This window comes from Pleurodeles waltl, unplaced genomic scaffold (genome assembly GCF_031143425.1).
Source record: "Pleurodeles waltl isolate 20211129_DDA unplaced genomic scaffold, aPleWal1.hap1.20221129 scaffold_58, whole genome shotgun sequence".
NCBI classification, from domain to species: Eukaryota; Metazoa; Chordata; class Amphibia; order Caudata; family Salamandridae; genus Pleurodeles; species Pleurodeles waltl.
Genome location: NW_027150290.1, coordinates 1,826,928 through 1,845,661, shown reverse-complemented (window position 1 = coordinate 1,845,661; position 18,734 = coordinate 1,826,928). Strand labels below are relative to the sequence as shown.

General features: G+C 47.6%; 1 protein-coding gene across 1 annotated transcript in view; it reads right to left on the bottom strand.

Annotated features, from left to right (window-relative positions):
* Positions 1 to 1,875: 1,875 nt before the first annotated feature.
* The window catches only part of LOC138278788 (deleted in malignant brain tumors 1 protein-like), a 324,469-nt gene continuing 307,610 nt past the window's right edge, over positions 1,876 to 18,734 (bottom strand). The window contains exon 6 of the mRNA XM_069219306.1: positions 1,876 to 2,405. Within this exon, the coding sequence (XP_069075407.1) occupies positions 1,876 to 2,405 (530 nt within the window). The remainder of the gene's footprint in view (positions 2,406 to 18,734) is intronic.

The following is an 18,734-nucleotide window of genomic DNA, read 5'->3' as shown; positions in this document are numbered from 1 at the left end:
AGGATAACATTGGGTTTCCTTATTCCATTTAATAAGTGATAAGTTTTGACTGGGCGCAGGTAGCATTGTTGAGATTGATCTCTACAGAACTTTAATTTAAAACCCTCCTTAATGATAAAGGTGGATCTTTGAAAGTTGTAATTTTCTTGTTCTACCTATTTGGTGCCTGCTGCCTGTTTCTTGGGTCACATGACTACCTGTAGTTGGCAGTGGGCCTTTGTGTATTCCTCTCAGACAGTATCACAAAGTGGGACTAGATGTGAGCCAATTGGGCCAGCTCTAGCAGGATGGAAGGGCGGAGCTGTCACACACAACACTTGCACTTCAGAAGGATTTCACATTAGACTATAGGGACCCTAGACAATCTAGGTCAAGGGCAGCAAGGAAGGAAATTCCAAGCACATCTGTGGCGGGAAAACTCTAGTTTCTCCCATTCAAAGGCTGGCACTAAGTATAAATATTGAATGCTGTATAAATACTTTATACATTGCCCGTAAGTTAATCCTCACTGCTTTCATGCCAAGCTACCAGAGGCTTAAGCACAGGTTAAATGAGTGACTTTTGTGGATCACCCTGACAAGGATTGTGACTGTTACTTAAAAAGGGCTCACACACCCCCTCAACCGATAACCACATTGCTCCTAATCGGAACTTAGGGCCTGTTTTAGATCCTGGTAGATGGAATGCTCTGTCACAAAAGTGACAGATATCCCATCCGCCGTGTTACGATCCGCTTAGCATATAATGGGATCGTAATACAGCGAATGGGCTATCCGTCACGTTTGGGATGGGGTATCCCCTCCGCCAGGATCTAAATCAGGCCTTTAGTCTTTTTCTACATTTTCCATGTTGCTGCATCCATGTTTAAAGCATAGAGACCCAATGGCAAAGGATGTTTGATGCTTTATTGACCTGAGCTATATTTCCCTTCTCTATTGTACCTTTATATTTTGATAAACCTTCATAGTTTTTTCTAAATTACTGGTCTGAAATTCTCTTTTTAGATCAGTCTTTTCTTTATTTACTGTACTTTGAAATGTTGCTTTGAACCTTATTCACAGAAGCATCATCCCCGACTACGCGAACTGGACACCACTACATCCAAGCAACAGCGCAGCAACAACACCATAGCTGATGGGGGTGACCTCTTTCTAATCTCTGTGCACTGATGGTGTAAACTCTTCCAAACAGTTATGGTTGTCTCAGGCTAAGGATAAGAATGTGGAGCATCCACAATGGGCTCAAAGGTGTCTGGTCCAGACGATGACGAGCACAGAGTCAACGGAATGAGTTGGATAGGACCTCACAAGTATTGGAATAGTGTGAAGATGTTACTGCTTACATGGTTCAATCCCACAATGGTACTATATAGTGGATAAGAGCTTGGTATTTGGCCTAGTACTACTGACAAAATGAGAAGGAGACGGTATTTCTGAACTAAATGGAAGTTTCTTCTTGCACACAACATGAAGGCTGCTGTGGCCTGCAGTTTGCAAAGTAAGTTCTGCAGCAGGTGCTTGGCCCAGTCAGCTAGTCCACCAGATTAAGGCACAATGTCCAGTAGAAAATGAAAGTGATTAATAGTGAATGTTTTGGTGCGAATAATGAGAACAGAGTTGCCAGGGACTGTAAACTGGTAGAATGTTTATTTTAAATATTCAATTGGCAGAAACAACTGTCTGCACTTTTGTATACATGTTTGTAACAATGTCCAGGAACAATGCCAATTCAAATTCCTGTATCTTTATAAATGCGAATGACTTCCTTGAAATAGCTAAATCAGTTCTGAACGTGATTTACAACAAAACTTCCTCCAAGGAAGTGAATTATAGAAATGACTAAAGAAATACATTCACAGGCCCCCTCCTCCACAGATTAATTCAGCTCAATAGGTGAGGAACAGTAGCTACAAACCAGAGGGAAGACCTTCTCTGTGAAGGTGTCTGTGTAGGTCAAGAGGTGCTCCTGGGTCTCAGCATTGAAGAAAGACACCAGCCCTCCCTCAAAGTCCAGGAAAACTCCAATGCGACGTACTAATGGTAGTGGCCCTGAAAGTGAGTCAGGCGAGCTGTACATCTTAGGACTCAGTATATGACGACCCAAACCCCAGAAGCCATAGTCAGGCTGAACTTTCTGTTCGATTCCTTTTCTAGCAACAGACTGCCTGGCTACCCCTACAAACCACAATACAGAATAATATGAAATGACACTGCGTGTGGGAACCTTCAGCTCCCAGTAATGCTTCCCAGAGGTGAAGCCCACAGTTCCGAAGACACAATTATGATGACGAAATCTCTTCATATTCTTGGTAACTTTCTTTGCAGCAGAAAACCTTGTGACTTGTTTCCCATCCATGGAGATGTCTAGCGAAGGATGAGCTGTGTCCGGATCCCAGAAGAGAGATTCTGAGGAGAAAGAGAAGGTTCATATAGGTGAGTCAGTCTGTCCAGCTGTCAGTCCCTCCTGTCTCATCTATCTTCACCCTTCTAAGCCACCAGCTTATTTCTGTCACCCACCCTTCTATCTATCCATCGCCCCCATCCATCTGTGCATCCTCCTGTCTTCCCAAGCCCCTTTATCCCTTGATACAGTATAAACAAACACAAGGCATTTGAAGGATGTGGATGCTGAAATACTACCTTTAAGATGACATTGAAACCCAGAATTGCCTTCAGACATGTTCTAGAAGACAAATCATCTTCAGTTCTCCACTGTAATCACATGCGCCAATCTGCTGATCTCTTTGATTAGATACAAACTCCCTCTCTTTCAATATTAACAATGCTGTCACAAGATCTCTGGGCTTGTCAGGCCTGAGCTAGGTCATTATCATCTACACTGACTTAAAAAATTGAGATTAGGAGAGAAGACTGCAGAAGCGGTAGTGAGAATATGGGCCTGATTTAGATTTCAGCGGACGAGTTACTTCGTCACGACGGTGATGGATATTCCATCCGCCAAAATATAAATCCCGTAGGAAATAATGAATTGGACTTAAAAGAAACACACCCTTGTGAATCCATAACTGAAAGGAATCTGTTGGTTCCTGTAGGAGTAAAAGATCAATTCAGCCACTTTTCTCGTCACAAGCCCTGCTGAACCAAGGGCAGGCTTGCATCAGAATCAGGCTCCCAGTCACATTCCTCTACGCAAAAGGGACAGGGATAAATGGAGACACCAGCCTTCTATTGCAGAACCAACGAATATGATTGCATAGAGGCACTGCTCCCCCTTTACATCCACATAAGAACAAAGGACAGAGGAAATGCAGAAGCAAGGAACAGAGCTACATCAGCTCCCTAATACATTCACTCAGCAACAAGAGTCAGGGCCCTTCAGACATCAGCCCCTATTATGTCCATGTAGGATCAAGGGGAACAGCTCTCTGCAGACATTGGCGGCGTATGACATCCATACAGAAAGCCAGGATTAGGCTACATGCAGAATCATCTTCCGTTTACTTCCCTTCATGAACAAGGGACAGAACTACAAGCAGACACAGGCTTCTTGTTAGAGTAGTAAGGGACAGGGCCGCATGCATGCATTCAATTAATCATTCAATTAGTATTTATAGAGCGCAGCACTGTCTCCCCCAGGGGTATCTGGGTGCTGGGGTGTGATGTCTCCGTCGAAAAGCCAGATCTTGAGTTCCTTTCTGAATTCTGCAAGGGAGGGTGCTGTTCCAAGGTGGAGGAGAAGTACATTCCAAGTCATAGCGGTGATGCGGGAGAAGGAACATCCACCACTGCGGCTGCCACGTGTAGGAGGCTGGCCTGGTTTGTAGTGGTTACCTAAGGTACTTAGACCAGGTCCAGTTATCCCTTATTAGTGAAATGTTGGCAGTGTCTAGACGCCAGGCTGTCTAGAGGTAGCTGTAGGCAGAGCAGCCAAGGCTGAACTAGGAGACCTGCAAAGCTTTTGCAATACTACTGTAGTCACACAGACCTTACACACAAGAAAGACAATACTCAGTGTTACCAAAAATAAAGGTACTTTATTTTAGTGACACAAGGCCAAAAATATCTTAGAGGCTATACTCACTTAGCAGGTAAGTATTATACACAAAAGATACACTAGTAACCAAAATCAGGTAAGTAAACAGTCATAAAATAGTGCAAATAGTGAAAATCACCATAGGTTACAATGGGCGTGGTGGAACACAAACCATATACTAAAATAGTGGAATTTGAATGTCAGTTTCCCACCTAGGCAAGAGTAGTGTGTAGAGGGGCGCTGGGAGTGTAAGAAAACACCAAAGGTAAGTTAAGTACCTGTAGGAAAGTACCATCTTGCCTGGCATGTTACCCCCATATTTTACTGTATGTATGCTGTTTTAGTGTATGTGGACCGGGACCCTGCCAGCCAGGGCCCCAGTGTTCATAAGTGTGCCCTGTATGTGTTCCCTGTGTGATGCCTAACTGTCTCACTGAGGCTCTGCTAACCAGAACCTCAGTGGTTATGCTCTCTCTGCTTTCTAAATTGTCACTAACAGGCTAGTGACCAATTTCACCAATTCACATTGGCAAACTGGAACACCCTTATAATTCCCTAGTATATGGTACTTGTAGGAAAGTACCATCTTGCCTGGCATGTTACCCCCATATTTCACTGTATATATGTTGTTTTAGTTGTATGTGTCACTGGGACCCTGCCAGCCAGGGCCCCAGTGCTCATAAGTGTGCCCTGTATGTGTTACCTGTGTTATGACTAACTGTCTCACTGAGGCTCTGCTATCCAGAAAATCAGTGGATATTGTAGGAAAGTAGCATCTTGCCTGGCATGTTACCCCCATTTTTCACTGTATATATGTTATTTTAGTTGTATGTGTCACTGGGACCCTGCCAGCCAGGGCCCCAGTGCTCATAAGTGTGCCTGAATGTGTTACCTGTGTTATGACTAACTGTCTCACTGAGGCTTGGCTATCCAGAACCACAGTGGTTATGCTCTCTCATTTCTTTCCAAATTGTCACTAACAGGCTAGTGACCAATTTCACCAATTCACATTGGCATACTGGAACACCCTTATAATTCCCTGGTATATGGTACTGAGTTACCCACGGTATTGGGGTTCCAGGAGACCCCTATGGGCTGCAGCATTTCTTTTGCCACCCATAGAGAGCTCTGACAATTCTTACACAGGCCTGCCACTGCAGCCTGAGTGAAATAACGTCCACGTTATTTCACATCCATTTTCACTGCACTTAAGTAACTTATAAGTCACCTATATGTCTAACCTTTACGTAGTAAAGGTTGGGTGCTAAGTTACTTAGTGTGTGGGCACCCTGGCACTAGCCAAGGTGCTCCCACATAGTTCAGGGCAAATTCCCCGGACTTTGTGAGTGCGGGGACACCATTACACGCGTGCACTACACATAGGTCACTACCTATGTGTAGCTTCACAATGGTAACTCCGAATATGGCAATGTAACATGTCTAAGATCATGGAATTGCCCCCTCTATGCCATCCTGGCATTGTTGGCACAATCCCATGATCCCACGGGTCTGTAGCTCAGACCCGGGTACTGCCAAACTGCCTTTTCAGGGGTTTCACTGCAGCTGCTGCTGCTGCCAACCCCTCAGACAGGTTTCTGCCCTCCTGGGGTCCAGCCAGGCTTGGCCCAGGAAGGCAGAACAAAGGACTTCCTCAGCGAGAGGGTGTTACACCCTCTCCCTTTGGAAAAAGGTGTGAAGGCAGGGGAGGAGTAGCCTCCCCCAGCCTCTGGAAATGCTTTCATGGGCACAGATGGTGCCCATTTCTGCATAAGCCAGTCTGCACCGGTTCAGGGACCCCTCAGCCCTGCTCTGGTGGGAAACCGGACAAAGGAAAGGGGAGTGACCACTCCCCTGACCTGCACCTCCCTTGGGAGGTGCCCAGAGATCCTCCAGTGTGCTCCAGACCTCTGCCATCTTGGAAACAGAGGTGCTGCTGGCACACTGGACTGCTCTGAGTGGCCAGGGCCAGCAGGTGATGTCAGAGACTCCTTCTGATAGGCTCCTTCAGGTGTTGCTAGCCTATCCTCTCTCCTAAGTAGCCAAACCCTCTTTTCTGGCTATTTAGGGTCTCTGCTTTGGGGAATTCCTCAGATAACGAATGCAAGAGCTCATTAGAGTTCCTCTGCATCTCTCTCTTCACCTTCTGTCAAGGAATCGACTGCTGACCGCGCTGGAAGCCTGCAAAACTGCAACAAAGTAGCAAAGACGACTATTGCAACTCTGTAACGCTGATCCTGCCGCCTTCTCGACTGTTTTCCTGGTGGTGCATGCTGTGGGGGTAGTCTGCCTCCTCTCTGCACTAGAACCTCCAAAGAAATCTCCCGTGGGTCGACAGAATCTTCCCCCTGCTACCGCAGGCACCAAAGAACTGCATCACCGGTCCCCTGGGTCTCCTCTCAGCACGACGAGCGAGGTCCCTTGAATCCAGCAACTCTGTCCAAGTGACTCCCACAGTCCAGTGACTCTTCAGTCCAAGTTTGGTGGAGGTAAGTCCTTGCCTCCCCACGCCAGACTGCATTGCTGGGAACTGCATCTTTTGCAGCTACTCCGGTCTCTGTGCACTTCCGGCGGAAATCCTTTGTGCACAGCCAAGCCTGGGTACACGGCACTCTAACCTGCATTGCACGACTTTCTAAGTTGTCCTCCGGCGGCGTGGGACTCCTTTGTGCAACTTCGGGTAAGCACTGTTTCACTCCTCTTCGTAGTGCCTGTTCCGGCACTTCTGCGGGAGCTGCCTGCTTCTAAGAGGGCTCCTTGTCTTGCTCTGCGCCCCCTATTTCCCCAGACGCAATTGGCGACATCCTGGTCCCTCCTGGACCACAGCAGCATCCAAAAACACTAACCGCACGATTTGCAGCTAGCAAGGCTTGTTGGCAGTCTTTCAGCGGGAAAGCACTTCTGCACGACTCTCCACAGCGTGGGGGATCCATCCTCCAAAGGGGAAGTCTCTAGCCTTTGTCGTTCCTGCAGAATCCTCAGCTTCTACTGCCTAGTAGCAGCTTCTTTGCACCCACAGCTGGCATTTCCTGGGCATCTGTCCATCTCCGACTTGCTTGTGACTTTTGGACTTGGTCCCCTTGTTCCACAGGTACCCTCGACTGGAAATCCATCGTTGTTGCATTGCTGGTTTGTGTCTTTCCTGCAGAATTCCCCTATCACGACTTCTATGTCTTTTGGGGAACTTTAGTGCACTTTGAACTCACTTTTCAGGGTCTTGGGGTGGGCTATTTTTTTAACCCTTAATATTTTCTAATAGTCCCAGCGACCCTCTACAAGGTCACATAGGTTTGGGGTCCATTCGTGGTTCGCATTCCACTTTTGGAGTATATGGTTTGTGTTGCCCCTATCCCTATGTATCCCCATTGCATCCTATTGTAACTATACATTGTTTGCACTGTTTTCTAAGACTATACTGCATATTTCTGGTATTGTGTACATATATCTTGTGTATATTTCCTATCCTCATACTGAGGGTACTCACTGAGATACTTTGGCATATTGTCATAAAAATAAAGTACCTTTATTTTTAGTATATCTGTGTATTGTGTTTTCTTATGATATTGTGCAAGTGACACTAGTGGTACTGTAGGAGCTTCACTCGTCTCCTAGTTCAGCCTAAGCTGCTCTGCTAAGCTACCATTATCTATCAGCCTAAGCTGCTAGACACCCTATACACTAATAAGGGATACCTGGGCCTGGTGCAAGGTGTAAGTACCCCTTGGTACTCACTACAAGCCAGTCCAGCTTCCTACATTGGTTGTGCAGCGGTGGGATAAGTACTTTGCAACTACTTACCACTTTTGTCACTGTACTTTTCATAAGAGAAAAATATACAAAACAAGTTCAGTGTATGTACACCTAACCACAAAGTTTTGCATTTCCTCTTTTCAATTCTTCTCTAAAGTGCTGAAAAGTACCTCTAAACTTTCTAAAAGTTTCTAAAAAGTTTAAAAAGTTTTTTTTCTGTCTTTCCAAAAAGTTCTGAAAAACTTTTTTCTCACTTTTTTCTATCACTTAAACACTGTCTGAAATGTCTGGCACAGGCCAAACTGTTGATTTGTCCAAACTTGCTTATGATAACCTTAGCTGGAAAGAAGCAAGGAGTCTCTGCATAGATAGAGGTTTAAGTGTAAGGAAGAATCCCTCTAGAGAACTGTTAGTGAATATGCTTGTTGAACAGGATAAGGCCCAAGCTGGCACTCCTGTTGAAAAGTTAGCTGATGGTTCCCAATCTGACCCTGGGGCACCCCTAGCTAAAGAGTTAGAGAGGAAACTTCCTAGCCTCTCCCTTAGCAGACAACCTAGCATAGCTGGTACTGAGGTTGAGTCACATCATACTGATAGTGTGGTCTCACATCACAGTAAGAGTATTCACTCTCACCATAGTAGAAATGCTGTTTCTATTAGCCAGGCTGTTAGGGTGCCATCTGTTAGGGCCAGGTCTCCTTCTGTTCAATCTCAGCATACTTCTGTTTCTAGACATGCCTCTCCCACCCACCCTGATGACAGAATGTTAGAAAGGGAGCTCAATAGATTGAGAGTGGAACAATCCAGGCTGAAGCTCAAGCAGCAACAGCTGGTTTTAGATAGGCAGTCTTTAGAAGTAGAAAAAGAAAGACAGAAATTGGGTTTAGAAACCCATGGTGGCAGCAGCAGTATTCCCCATAGTCATCCTGCAAGAGAGCATGATTCAAGGAATCTGCACAAGATAGTTCCCCCTTATAAGGAGGGGGATGACATTAACAAGTGGTTTTCTGCACTTGAGAGGGCCTGTGTTGTACAGGATGTCCCTCAAAGGCAGTGGGCTGCTATCCTATGGCTATCATTTAGTGAAAAGGGTAGGCATAGACTCCTTACTGTGAAAGAAAGTGATGCCAATAATTTCACTATTCTTAAGAATGCACTCCTTGATGGTTATGGCTTAACCACTGAAGAGTACAGGATGAAGTTCAGAGAGACCAAAAAGGAGTCTTCACAAGACTGGGTAGACTTTGTTGACCATTCAGTGAAGGCCTTGGAGGGGTGGTTACATGGCAGTAAAGTTACTGATTATGAAAGCCTGTATAACTTAATCCTGAGAGAGCATATTCTTAATAATTGTGTGTCTGATTTGTTGCACCAGTACTTGGTGGACTCTGATCTGACCTCTCCCCAAGAATTGGGAAAGAAGGCAGACAAATGGGTCAGAACAAGGGTGAACAGAAAAGTTCATGCAGGGGGTGACAAAGATGTCAATAAGAAGAAGGGTTCGTAAGTCTTCTGACAAGGGTGGGGACACATCTAAAAATGAGTCTTCATCAAGCCCACAAAAACACTCTGGTGGGGGTGGTGGGCCCAAATCCTCTTCCAATGAAAACAAAGAAAAGAAACCATGGTGCTATTTATGTAAAATAAAAGGCCATTGGACAACAGATCCCAGTTGTCCAAAGAAAAGCACCAAGCCTCCTACCACTACAACCCCTACTGCTACACCTAGTGTCCCTACTAATAGCAGTGATGGTGGGAGCAAACCTACTAATAGCCAATCCAAGGGAGTAGCTGGGCTCACTATTGGTAACTTAGTTGGGGTTGGTCTGATTAGGGAGACCACAGAGGTTGTGTTAGTCTCTGAGGGGGCTATTGATTTAGCCACCTTGGTTGCTTGTCCCCTTAACATGGATAAGTACAAGCAACTACCCCTAATAAATGGTGTTGAGGTTCAGGCGTACAGGGACACTGGTGACAGTGTTACAATGGTAATAGAGAAACTGGTCCACCCTGAACAACACCTACTTGGTCACCAGTACCAAGTAACCGATGCTCATAACAACACCCTTAGCCACCCCATGGCTGTTGTGAATCTCAACTGGGGGGGGGGGGTTACTGGCCCAAAGAAAGTTGTGGTTGCCTCAGATTTACCTGTAGACTGTCTATTAGGGAATGATTTAGAGACATCAGCTTGGGCAGAAGTGGAGTTGGAGGCTCATGCAGCAATGCTGGGCATCCCAGGGCATATTTTTGCTTTGACCAGGGCTCAGGCCAAAAAGCAAAAAGGACAGGGTGACTTGGATCCTGGAAGAATGGACCAAGTGCTCCCTAAAGCTAGGGGTAGCAAAGGTAAATCAGTACCTACTTTCCCTCCCTCTACAGTGGATTCTACCTCTGAGGAAGAAGAATTCCCACCCTGTGCAGAACCTACACCAGAGTAGCTGGAAGCAGACACTGCTGAGCTTTTGGGTGAAGGGGGGCCTGCCAGGGAGGAGCTGAGTGTGGCACAGCAGACCTGTCCAACACTAGAGGGTCTAAGACAGCAAGCTGTCAAACAAGCAAATGGGGATGTCAGTGACTCTCACAGAGTTTACTGGGAGGACAACCTCTTGTACACTGAAGCAAGGGATCCAAAACCTGGAGCTGCCAGGAGATTAGTGATTCCTCAGGAGTACAGAAAGTTCCTCCTAACTCTTGCTCATGACATTCCCCTAGCTGGACATTTGGGGCAAATGAAAACTTGGGACAGGCTTGTTCCCTTGTTTCATTGGCCTAGGATGTCAGAGGACACAAAATAATTTTGTAAGTCCTGTGAAACCTATCAAGCGAGTGTCAAGACAGGTGGCACTCCAAAGGCACCCCTTATTCCACTGCCTGTGGTTGGGGTTTCCTTTGAAAGGGTAGGGGTTGACATAGTTGGCCCCCTTGACCCTCCTACTGCTTCAGGCAATAGGTTTATCTTGGTGGTAGTGGACCATGCCACCAGATATCCTGAAGCAGTTCCTCTAAGGACCACTACAGCTCCTGCAGTGGCAAAGGCCCTCCTGGAAATCTTTTCCAGGGTGGGCTTCCCAAAAGAGGTAATATCAGACAGGGGAAGCAATTTCATGTCTGCTTACTTAAAGGCCATGTGGAAGGAGTGTGGTGTGACATACAAGTTCACTACACCCTATCATCCACAAACAAATGGACTGGTGGAGAGATTTAACAAAACTCTCAAAGGCATGATTATGGGACTCCCTGAAAAACTCCGCAGGAGATGGGATATCCTTTTACCATGCCTCCTTTTTGCTTACAGGGAGGTACCCCGGAAAGGAGTGGGCTTCAGCCCCTTTAAACTCCTATTTGGACACCCTGTGAGAGGTCCTCTAACACTTGTAAAGGAGGGTTGGGAACAACCTTTAAAAGCTCCAAAGCAAGACATAGTGGACTATGTACTTGGCCTCAGATCAAGGATGGCTGAGTACATGAAAAAGGCCAGTAAAAACCTTCAGGCCAGCCAAGAGCTCCAGAAGCAATGGCATGACCAGAAGGCTGTTTTGGTTCAGTACCAACCAGGGCAGAAAGTGTGGGTCTTGGAGCCTGTGGCCCCAAGAGCACTCCAAGACAAATGGAGTGGACCCCACATAATTGTTGAAAAGAAGGGTGAAGTCACCTACTTAGTTGACTTAGGCACTGCCAGGAGTCCCCTTAGGGTGCTCCATGTCAATCGCCTGAAACCCTACTATGACAGGGCTGATCTCACCCTGCTCATGGCAACAGATGAGGGACAGGAAGAAGAGAGTGACCCTCTCCCTGATCTCTTCTCTTCCACAGAACAAGATGCTCTAGTGGAAGGTGTTGTACTGGCAGATTGTCTTACTGCTGAGCAGAAAGACCACTGCATAAATCTCCTGGGTCAGTTTTCTGAACTCTTCTCTACTGTGCCAGGCACCACTTCTTGGTGTGGGCACACTATAGATACTGGAGACAGCTTGCCTGTCAAAAGTAAGATGTATAGGCAGCCTGACCATGTCAGAGACTGCATAAAGCAAGAAGTGCAGACAATGCTTGAACTGGGAGTGGTTGAGCACTCTGAAAGTCCATGGGCCTCTCCTGTGGTACTTGTACCAAAACCTAATTCCAAGGATGGAAAGAAGGAAATGCGGTTTTGTATAGACTACAGAGGTCTCAACCAGGTAACCAAAACTGATGCTCACCCTATACCCAGGGCAGATGAGCTAATAGATACACTGGCTTCTGCCAAGTATCTAAGCACTTTTGATTTGACTGCAGGGTATTGGCAGATCAAATTATCAGAAGATGCAAAAGCAAAAACTGCATTTTCAACCATTGGAGGCCATTACCAATTCACAGTAATGCCTTTTGGATTGAAAAATGCACCTGCCACTTTTCAAAGGTTGGTGAATACAGTCCTGCAAGGGCTTGAATCTTTTAGTGCAGCATATCTATACGATATAGCTGTCTTTAGCTCCAGCTGGGATGATCACCTGGTCCACCTATGCAAAGTGTTGGAGGCCCTGCAAAAGGCAGGCCTCACTATCAAGGCTTCAAAGTGCCAGATAGGGCAGGGGAAGGTGGTTTATCTGGGACACCTGGTAGGTGGAGAACAGATTGCACCACTTCAGGGGAAAATCCAAACTATTATAGATTGGGTTCCCCCTACTACTCAGACTCAGGTGAGAGCCTTTTTAGGCCTCACTGGGTACTATAGGAGATCCATAAAGAACTATGGCTCCATTGCAGCCCCTCTTAATGACCTCACATCCAAAAAGATGCCTAAGAAGGTATTATGGACAGCAAGTTGTCAGAAAGCTTTTGAGGAGCTGAAGCAGGCCATGTGCTCTGCACCTGTCCTAAAAAGCCCCTGTTACTCGCAAAAATTCATTGTCCAAACTGATGCATCTGAATTAGGGGTAGGGGCAGTCTTATCACAACTTAATTCTGAGGGCCAGGATCAACCTATTGCTTTTATCAGCAGGAGGTTGACCCCTAGAGAAAAGCGTTGGTCTGCCATAGAGAGGGAGGCCTTTGCTGTGGTCTGGGCACTGAAGAAGTTGAGGCCATACCTGTTTGGCACTCACTTCATTGTTCAGACAGACCACAAACCTCTACTTTGGCTAAAACAAATGAAAGGTGAAAACCCTAAATTGTTGAGGTGGTCCATATCCCTACAGGGAATGGACTATACAGTGGAACATAGACCTGGGAGTACCCACTCCAATGCAGATGGACTCTCCAGATATTTCCACTTAGACAATGAAGACTCATCAGGTCATGGCTAGTCTTATTGTCCTTCGTTTGGGGGGGGGGGGGGTTGTGTAGGAAAGTACCATCTTGCCTGGCATGTTACCCCCATATTTCACTGTATATATGTTGTTTTAGTTGTATGTGTCACTGGGACCCTGCCAGCCAGGGCCCCAGTGCTCATAAGTGTGCCCTGTATATATTACCTGTGTTATGACTAACTGTCTCACTGAGGCTCTGCTATCCAGAACATCAGTGGTTATGCTCTCTCATTTCTTTCCAAATTGTCACTAACAGGCTAGTGACCAATTTCACCAATTCACATTGGCATACTGGAACACCCTTATAATTCCCTAGTGTGAGAAAGTAGCCTCTTTCTAGCCTTGTTACCCCCACTTTTGGCCTGTTTGTGAGTGTATGTCAGAGTGTTTTCACTGTCTCACTGGGTTCCTGCTAGCCAGGGCCCAGTGCTTATAGTGAAAACCCTATGTTTTCAGTATGTTTGTTATGTGTCACTGGGACCCTGCTAGCCAGGACCCCAGTGCTCATAAGTTTGTGGCCTATATGTATGTGTTCCCTGTGTGATGCCTAACTGTCTCACTGAGGCTCTGCTAACCAGAACCTCAGTGGTTATGCTCTCTCATTTCTTTCAAATTGTCACTAACAGGCTAGTGACCAATTTTACCAATTTACATTGGCTTACTGGAACACCCTTATAATTCCCTAGTATATGGTACTGAGGTACCCAGGGTATTGGGGTTCCAGGAGATCCCTATGGGCTGCAGCATTTCTTTTGCCACCCATAGGGAGCTCTGACAATTCTTACACAGGCCTGCCACTGCAGCCTGAGTGAAATAACGTCCACGTTATTTCACAGCCATTTACCACTGCACTTAAGTAACTTATAAGTCACCTATATGTCTAACCTTTACCTGGTAAAGGTTAGGTGCAAAGTTACTAAGTGTGAGGGCACCCTGGCACTAGCCAAGGTGCCCCCACATTGTTCAGGGCCAATTCCCCGGACTTTGTGAGTGCGGGGACACCATTACACACGTGCACTACATAAAGGTCACTACCTATATGTAGCTTCACAATGGTAACTCCTAATATGGCCATGTAACATGTCTAAGATCATGGAATTGCCCCCTCTATGCCATCCTGGCATTGTTGGCACAATTCCATGATCCCAGTGGTCTGTAGCACAGACCCTGGTACTGCCAAACTGCCTTTCCTGGGGTTTCACTGCAGCTGCTGCTGCTGCCAACCCCTCAGACAGGTTTCTGCCCCCCTGGGGTCAAGCCAGGCTTGTCCCAGGATGGCAGAACAAAGGACTTCCTCTGAGAGAGGGTGTTACACCCTCTCCCTTTGGAAAATGGCGTGAAGGCAGGGGAGGGGTAGCCTCCCCCAGCCTCTGGAAATGCTTTCTTGGGCACAGATGTGCCCAATTCTGCATAAGCCAGTCTACACCGGTTCAGGGGACCCCTTAGCCCTGCTCTGGCGCGAAACTGGACAAAGGAAAGGGGAGTGACCACTCCCCTGACCTGCACCTCCCCTGGGAGGTGTCCAGAGCTCCTCCAGTGTGCTCCAGACCTCTGCCATCTTGGAACAGAGGTGCTGCTGGCACACTGGACTGCTCTGAGTGGCCAGTGCCACCAGGTGACGTCAGAGACTCCTTCTGATAGGCTCCTTCAGGTGTTAGTAGCCTATCCTCTCTCCTAAGTAGCCAAACCCTCTTTTCTGGCTATTTAGGGTCTCTGTCTCTGGGGAAACTTTAGATAACGAGTGCAAGAGCTCATCCGAGTTCCTCTGCATCTCCCTCTTCACCTTCTGATAAGGAAACGACTGCTGACCGCGCTGGAAGCCTGCAAACCTGCAACATAGTAGCAAAGACGACTACTGCAACTCTGTAACGCTGATCCTGCCGCCTTCTCGACTGTTTTCCTGCTTGTGCATGCTGTGGGGGTAGTCTGCCTCCTCTCTGCACCAGAAGCTCCGAAGAAATCTCCCGTGGGTCGACGGAATCTTCCCCCTGCAACCACAGGCACCAAAAAGCTGCATTACCGGTCCCTTGGGTCTCCTCTCAGCACGACGAGCGAGGTCCCTCGAATCCAGCAACTCTGTCCAAGAGACTGCCACAGTCCAGTGACTCTTCAGTCCGAGTTTGGTGGAGGTAAGTCCTTGCCTCCCCACTCCAGACTGCATTGTTGGTAACTGCGACTTTTGCAACTTCTCCGGCCCCTGTGCACTTCCGGCGGAAATCCTTTGTGCACAGCCAAGCCTGGGTCCACGGCACTCTAACCTGCATTGCACAACTTTCTAAGTTGGTCTCCGGCGACGTGGGACTCCTTTGTGCAACTTCGGCGAGCACCGTTTCACGCATCCTTGTAGGGCCTGTTTCTGGCACTTCTCTGGGTGCTACCTGCTCCAGAGAAGGCTCCTTGTCTTGCTCGACGTCTCCTCTCTCTTCAGGTCAAATTTGCGACCTCCTGGTCCCTCCTGGGCCCCAGCAGCGTCCAAAAACGCCAACCACACGATTTGCAGCTAGCAAGGCTTGTTGGCGTCCTTTCGGCGGGAAAACACTTCTGCACGACTGTCCATGGCAAGCGGGATCCGTCCACCAAAGGGGAAGTCTCTAGCCCTTTTCGTTCCTGCAGAAACCTTTGCTTCTTCTGTCCAGTCGAAGCTTCTTTGCACCCGCAGCTGGCATTTCCTGGGCATTTGCCCATCTCCGACTTGCTTGTGACTTTTGGACTTGGTCCCCTTGTTCCACAGGTACCCTAGATTGGAAATCCACAGTTGTTGCATTGTTGGTTTGTGTCTTTCCTGCATTATTCCTCTATTACGACGTCTTTGTCTTCTGGGGAACTTCAGTGCACTTTGCACTCACTTTTCAGGGTCTTGGGAGGGCTAATTTTCTAACTCTCACTATTTTCTAATAGTCCCAGTGACCCTCTACAAGGTCACATAGGTTTGGGGTCCATTCGTGGTTCACATTCCACTTTTGGAGTATATGGTTTGTGTTGCCCCTATCCCTATGTGTCTCCATTGCAGTGTCTCTTAGGTAATTGTAGGAGGATGGACTGGCTTGTAGTGAGTACCAAGGGGTACTTGCACCTTGCACCAGGCCCAGTTATCCCTTATTAGTGTATAGGGTGTCTAGCAGCTTAGGCTGATAGATAATGGTAGCTTAGCAGAGCAGCTTAGGCTGAACTAGGAGACGTGTGAAGCTACTACAGTACCACAGGTGTCACTTGCACAATACCATAAGAAAACACAATACACAGTTATACTAAAAATAAAGGTACTTTATTTTTATGACAATATGTCACAGTATCTCAGAGTGTTGACCTTGTAGAGGGTCGCTGGGACTATTAGAAAATAGTGAGAGTTAGAAAACTAGCCCTCCCCAAGACCCTGAAAAGTGAGTGCAAAGTGCACTGAAGTTCCCCAAGAGACAAAGAAGTCGTAATAGAGGAATAATGCAGGAAAGACACAAACCAACAATGCAACAACTGTGGATTTCCAATCTAGGGTACCTGTGGAACAAGGGGACCAAGTCCAAAAGTCACAAGCAAGTCGGAGATGGGCAGATGCCCAGGAAATGCCAGCTGCGGGTGCAAAGAAGCTTTGACTGGACAGAAGAAGCTGCGGTTTCTGCAGGAACGAAAAGGGCTAGAGACTTCCCCTTTGGTGGGCGGATTCCTCCCGCCTTGGAGAGTCGTGCATAAGTGTTTTCCCGCCGAAAGGACGCCAACAAGCCTTGCTAGCTGCAAATCAAGCAGTTGGCGTTTTTGGACGCTGCTGAGGCCCAGGAGGGACCAGGAGGTCGCAAATTGGACCTGAAGAGAGAGGGAACGTCGAGCAAAACAAGAAGCCCTCACTAAAGCAGGTAGCACCCGGAGAAGTGCCAGCAACAGGCACTACGAGGATGCGTGAAACAGTGCTCGCCGAAGTTGCACAAAGGAGTCCCACGTCGCCGGAGACCAACTTAGAAAGTCGTGCAATGCAGGTTAGAGTGCCGTGGACCCAGGCTTGGCTGTGCACAAAGGATTTCCGCCGGAAGTGCACAGGGGCCGGAGAAGTTGCAAAAGTCGCGGTTACCAACAATGCAGTCTGGAGTGGGGAGGCAAGGACTTACCTCCACCAAACTCGGACTGAAGAGTTACTGGACTGTGGCAGTCTCTTGGACAGAGTTGCTGGATTCAAGGGACCTCGCTCGTCGTGCTGAGAGGAGACCCAAAGGACCGGTAATGCAGCTTTTTGGTGCCTGCGGTTGCAGGGGGAAGATTCCGTCGACCCACGGGAGATTTCTTCGGAGCTTCTGGTGCAGAGAGGAGGCAGACTACCCCCACAGCATGCACAAGCAGGAAAACAGTCGAGAAGGCGGCAGGATCAGCGTTACAGAGTTGCAGTAGTCGTCTTTGCTACTATGTTGCAGGTTTGCAGGCTTCCAGCGCGGTCAGCAGTCGTTTCCTTATCAGAAGGTGAAGAGAGAGATGCAGAGGAACTCGGATGAGCTCTTGCATTCGTTATCTAAAGTTTCCCCAGAGACAGAGACCCTAAATAGCCAGAAAAGAGGGTTTGGCTACTTAGGAGAGAGGAGAGGCTACTAACACCTGAAGAAGCCTATCACAAGGAGTCTCTGACGTCACCTGGTGGCACTGGCCACTCAGAGCAGTCCAGTGTGCCAGCAGCACCTCTGTTTCCAAGATGGCAGAGGTCTGGAGCACACTGGAGGAGCTCTGGACACCTCCCAGGGGAGGTGCAGGTCAGGGGAGTGGTCACTCCCCTTTCCTTTGTCCAGTTTCGCGCCAGAGCAGGGGCTAAGGGGTCCCTGAACCGGTGTAGACTGGCTTATGCAGAATTGGGCACATCTGTGCCCAAGAAAGCATTTCCAGAGGCTGGGGGAGGCTACTCCTCCCCTGCCTTCACACCATTTTCCAAAGGGAGAGGGTGTAACACCCTCTCTCAGAGGAAGTCCTTTGTTCTGCTATCTTGGGACAAGCCTGGCTTGACCCCAGGGGGGCAGAAAACTGTCTGAGGGGTTGGCAGCAGCAGCAGCTGCAGTGAAACCCCAGGAAAGGCAGTTTGGCAGTGCCAGGGTCTGTGCTACAGACCACTGGGGTCATGGAATTGTCCCAATAATGCCAGGATGGCATAGAGGGGGCCATTCCATGATCTTAGACATGTTACATGGCCATATTCGGAGTTACCATTGTGAAGCTACATATAGGTAGTGACCTATATGTAGTGCATGCGTGTAATGGTGTCCCCGCACTCACAAAGTTCAGAGAATTGGCTCTGAACAATGTGGGGGCACCTTGGCTAGTGCCAGGGTGCCCTCACACTTAGTAACTTTGCACCTAACCTTTACCAGGTAAAGGTTAGACATATAGGTGACTTATAAGTTACTTAAGTGCAGTGTAAAATGGCTGTGAAATAACGTGGACGTTATTTCACTCAGGCTGCAGTGGCAGGCCTGTGTAAGAATTGTCAGAGCTCCCTATGGGTGGCAAAAGAAATGCTGCAGCCCATAGGGATCTCCTGGAACCCCAATACCCTGGGTACCTCAGTACCATATACTAGGGAATTATAAGGGTGTTCCAGAAAGCCAATGTAAATTGGTAAAATTGGTCACTAGCCTGTTAGTGACAATTTGAAAGAAATAAGAGAGCATAACCACTGAGGTTCTGATTAGCAGAGCCTCAGTGAGACAGTTAGGCACTACACAGGGAACACACACATAT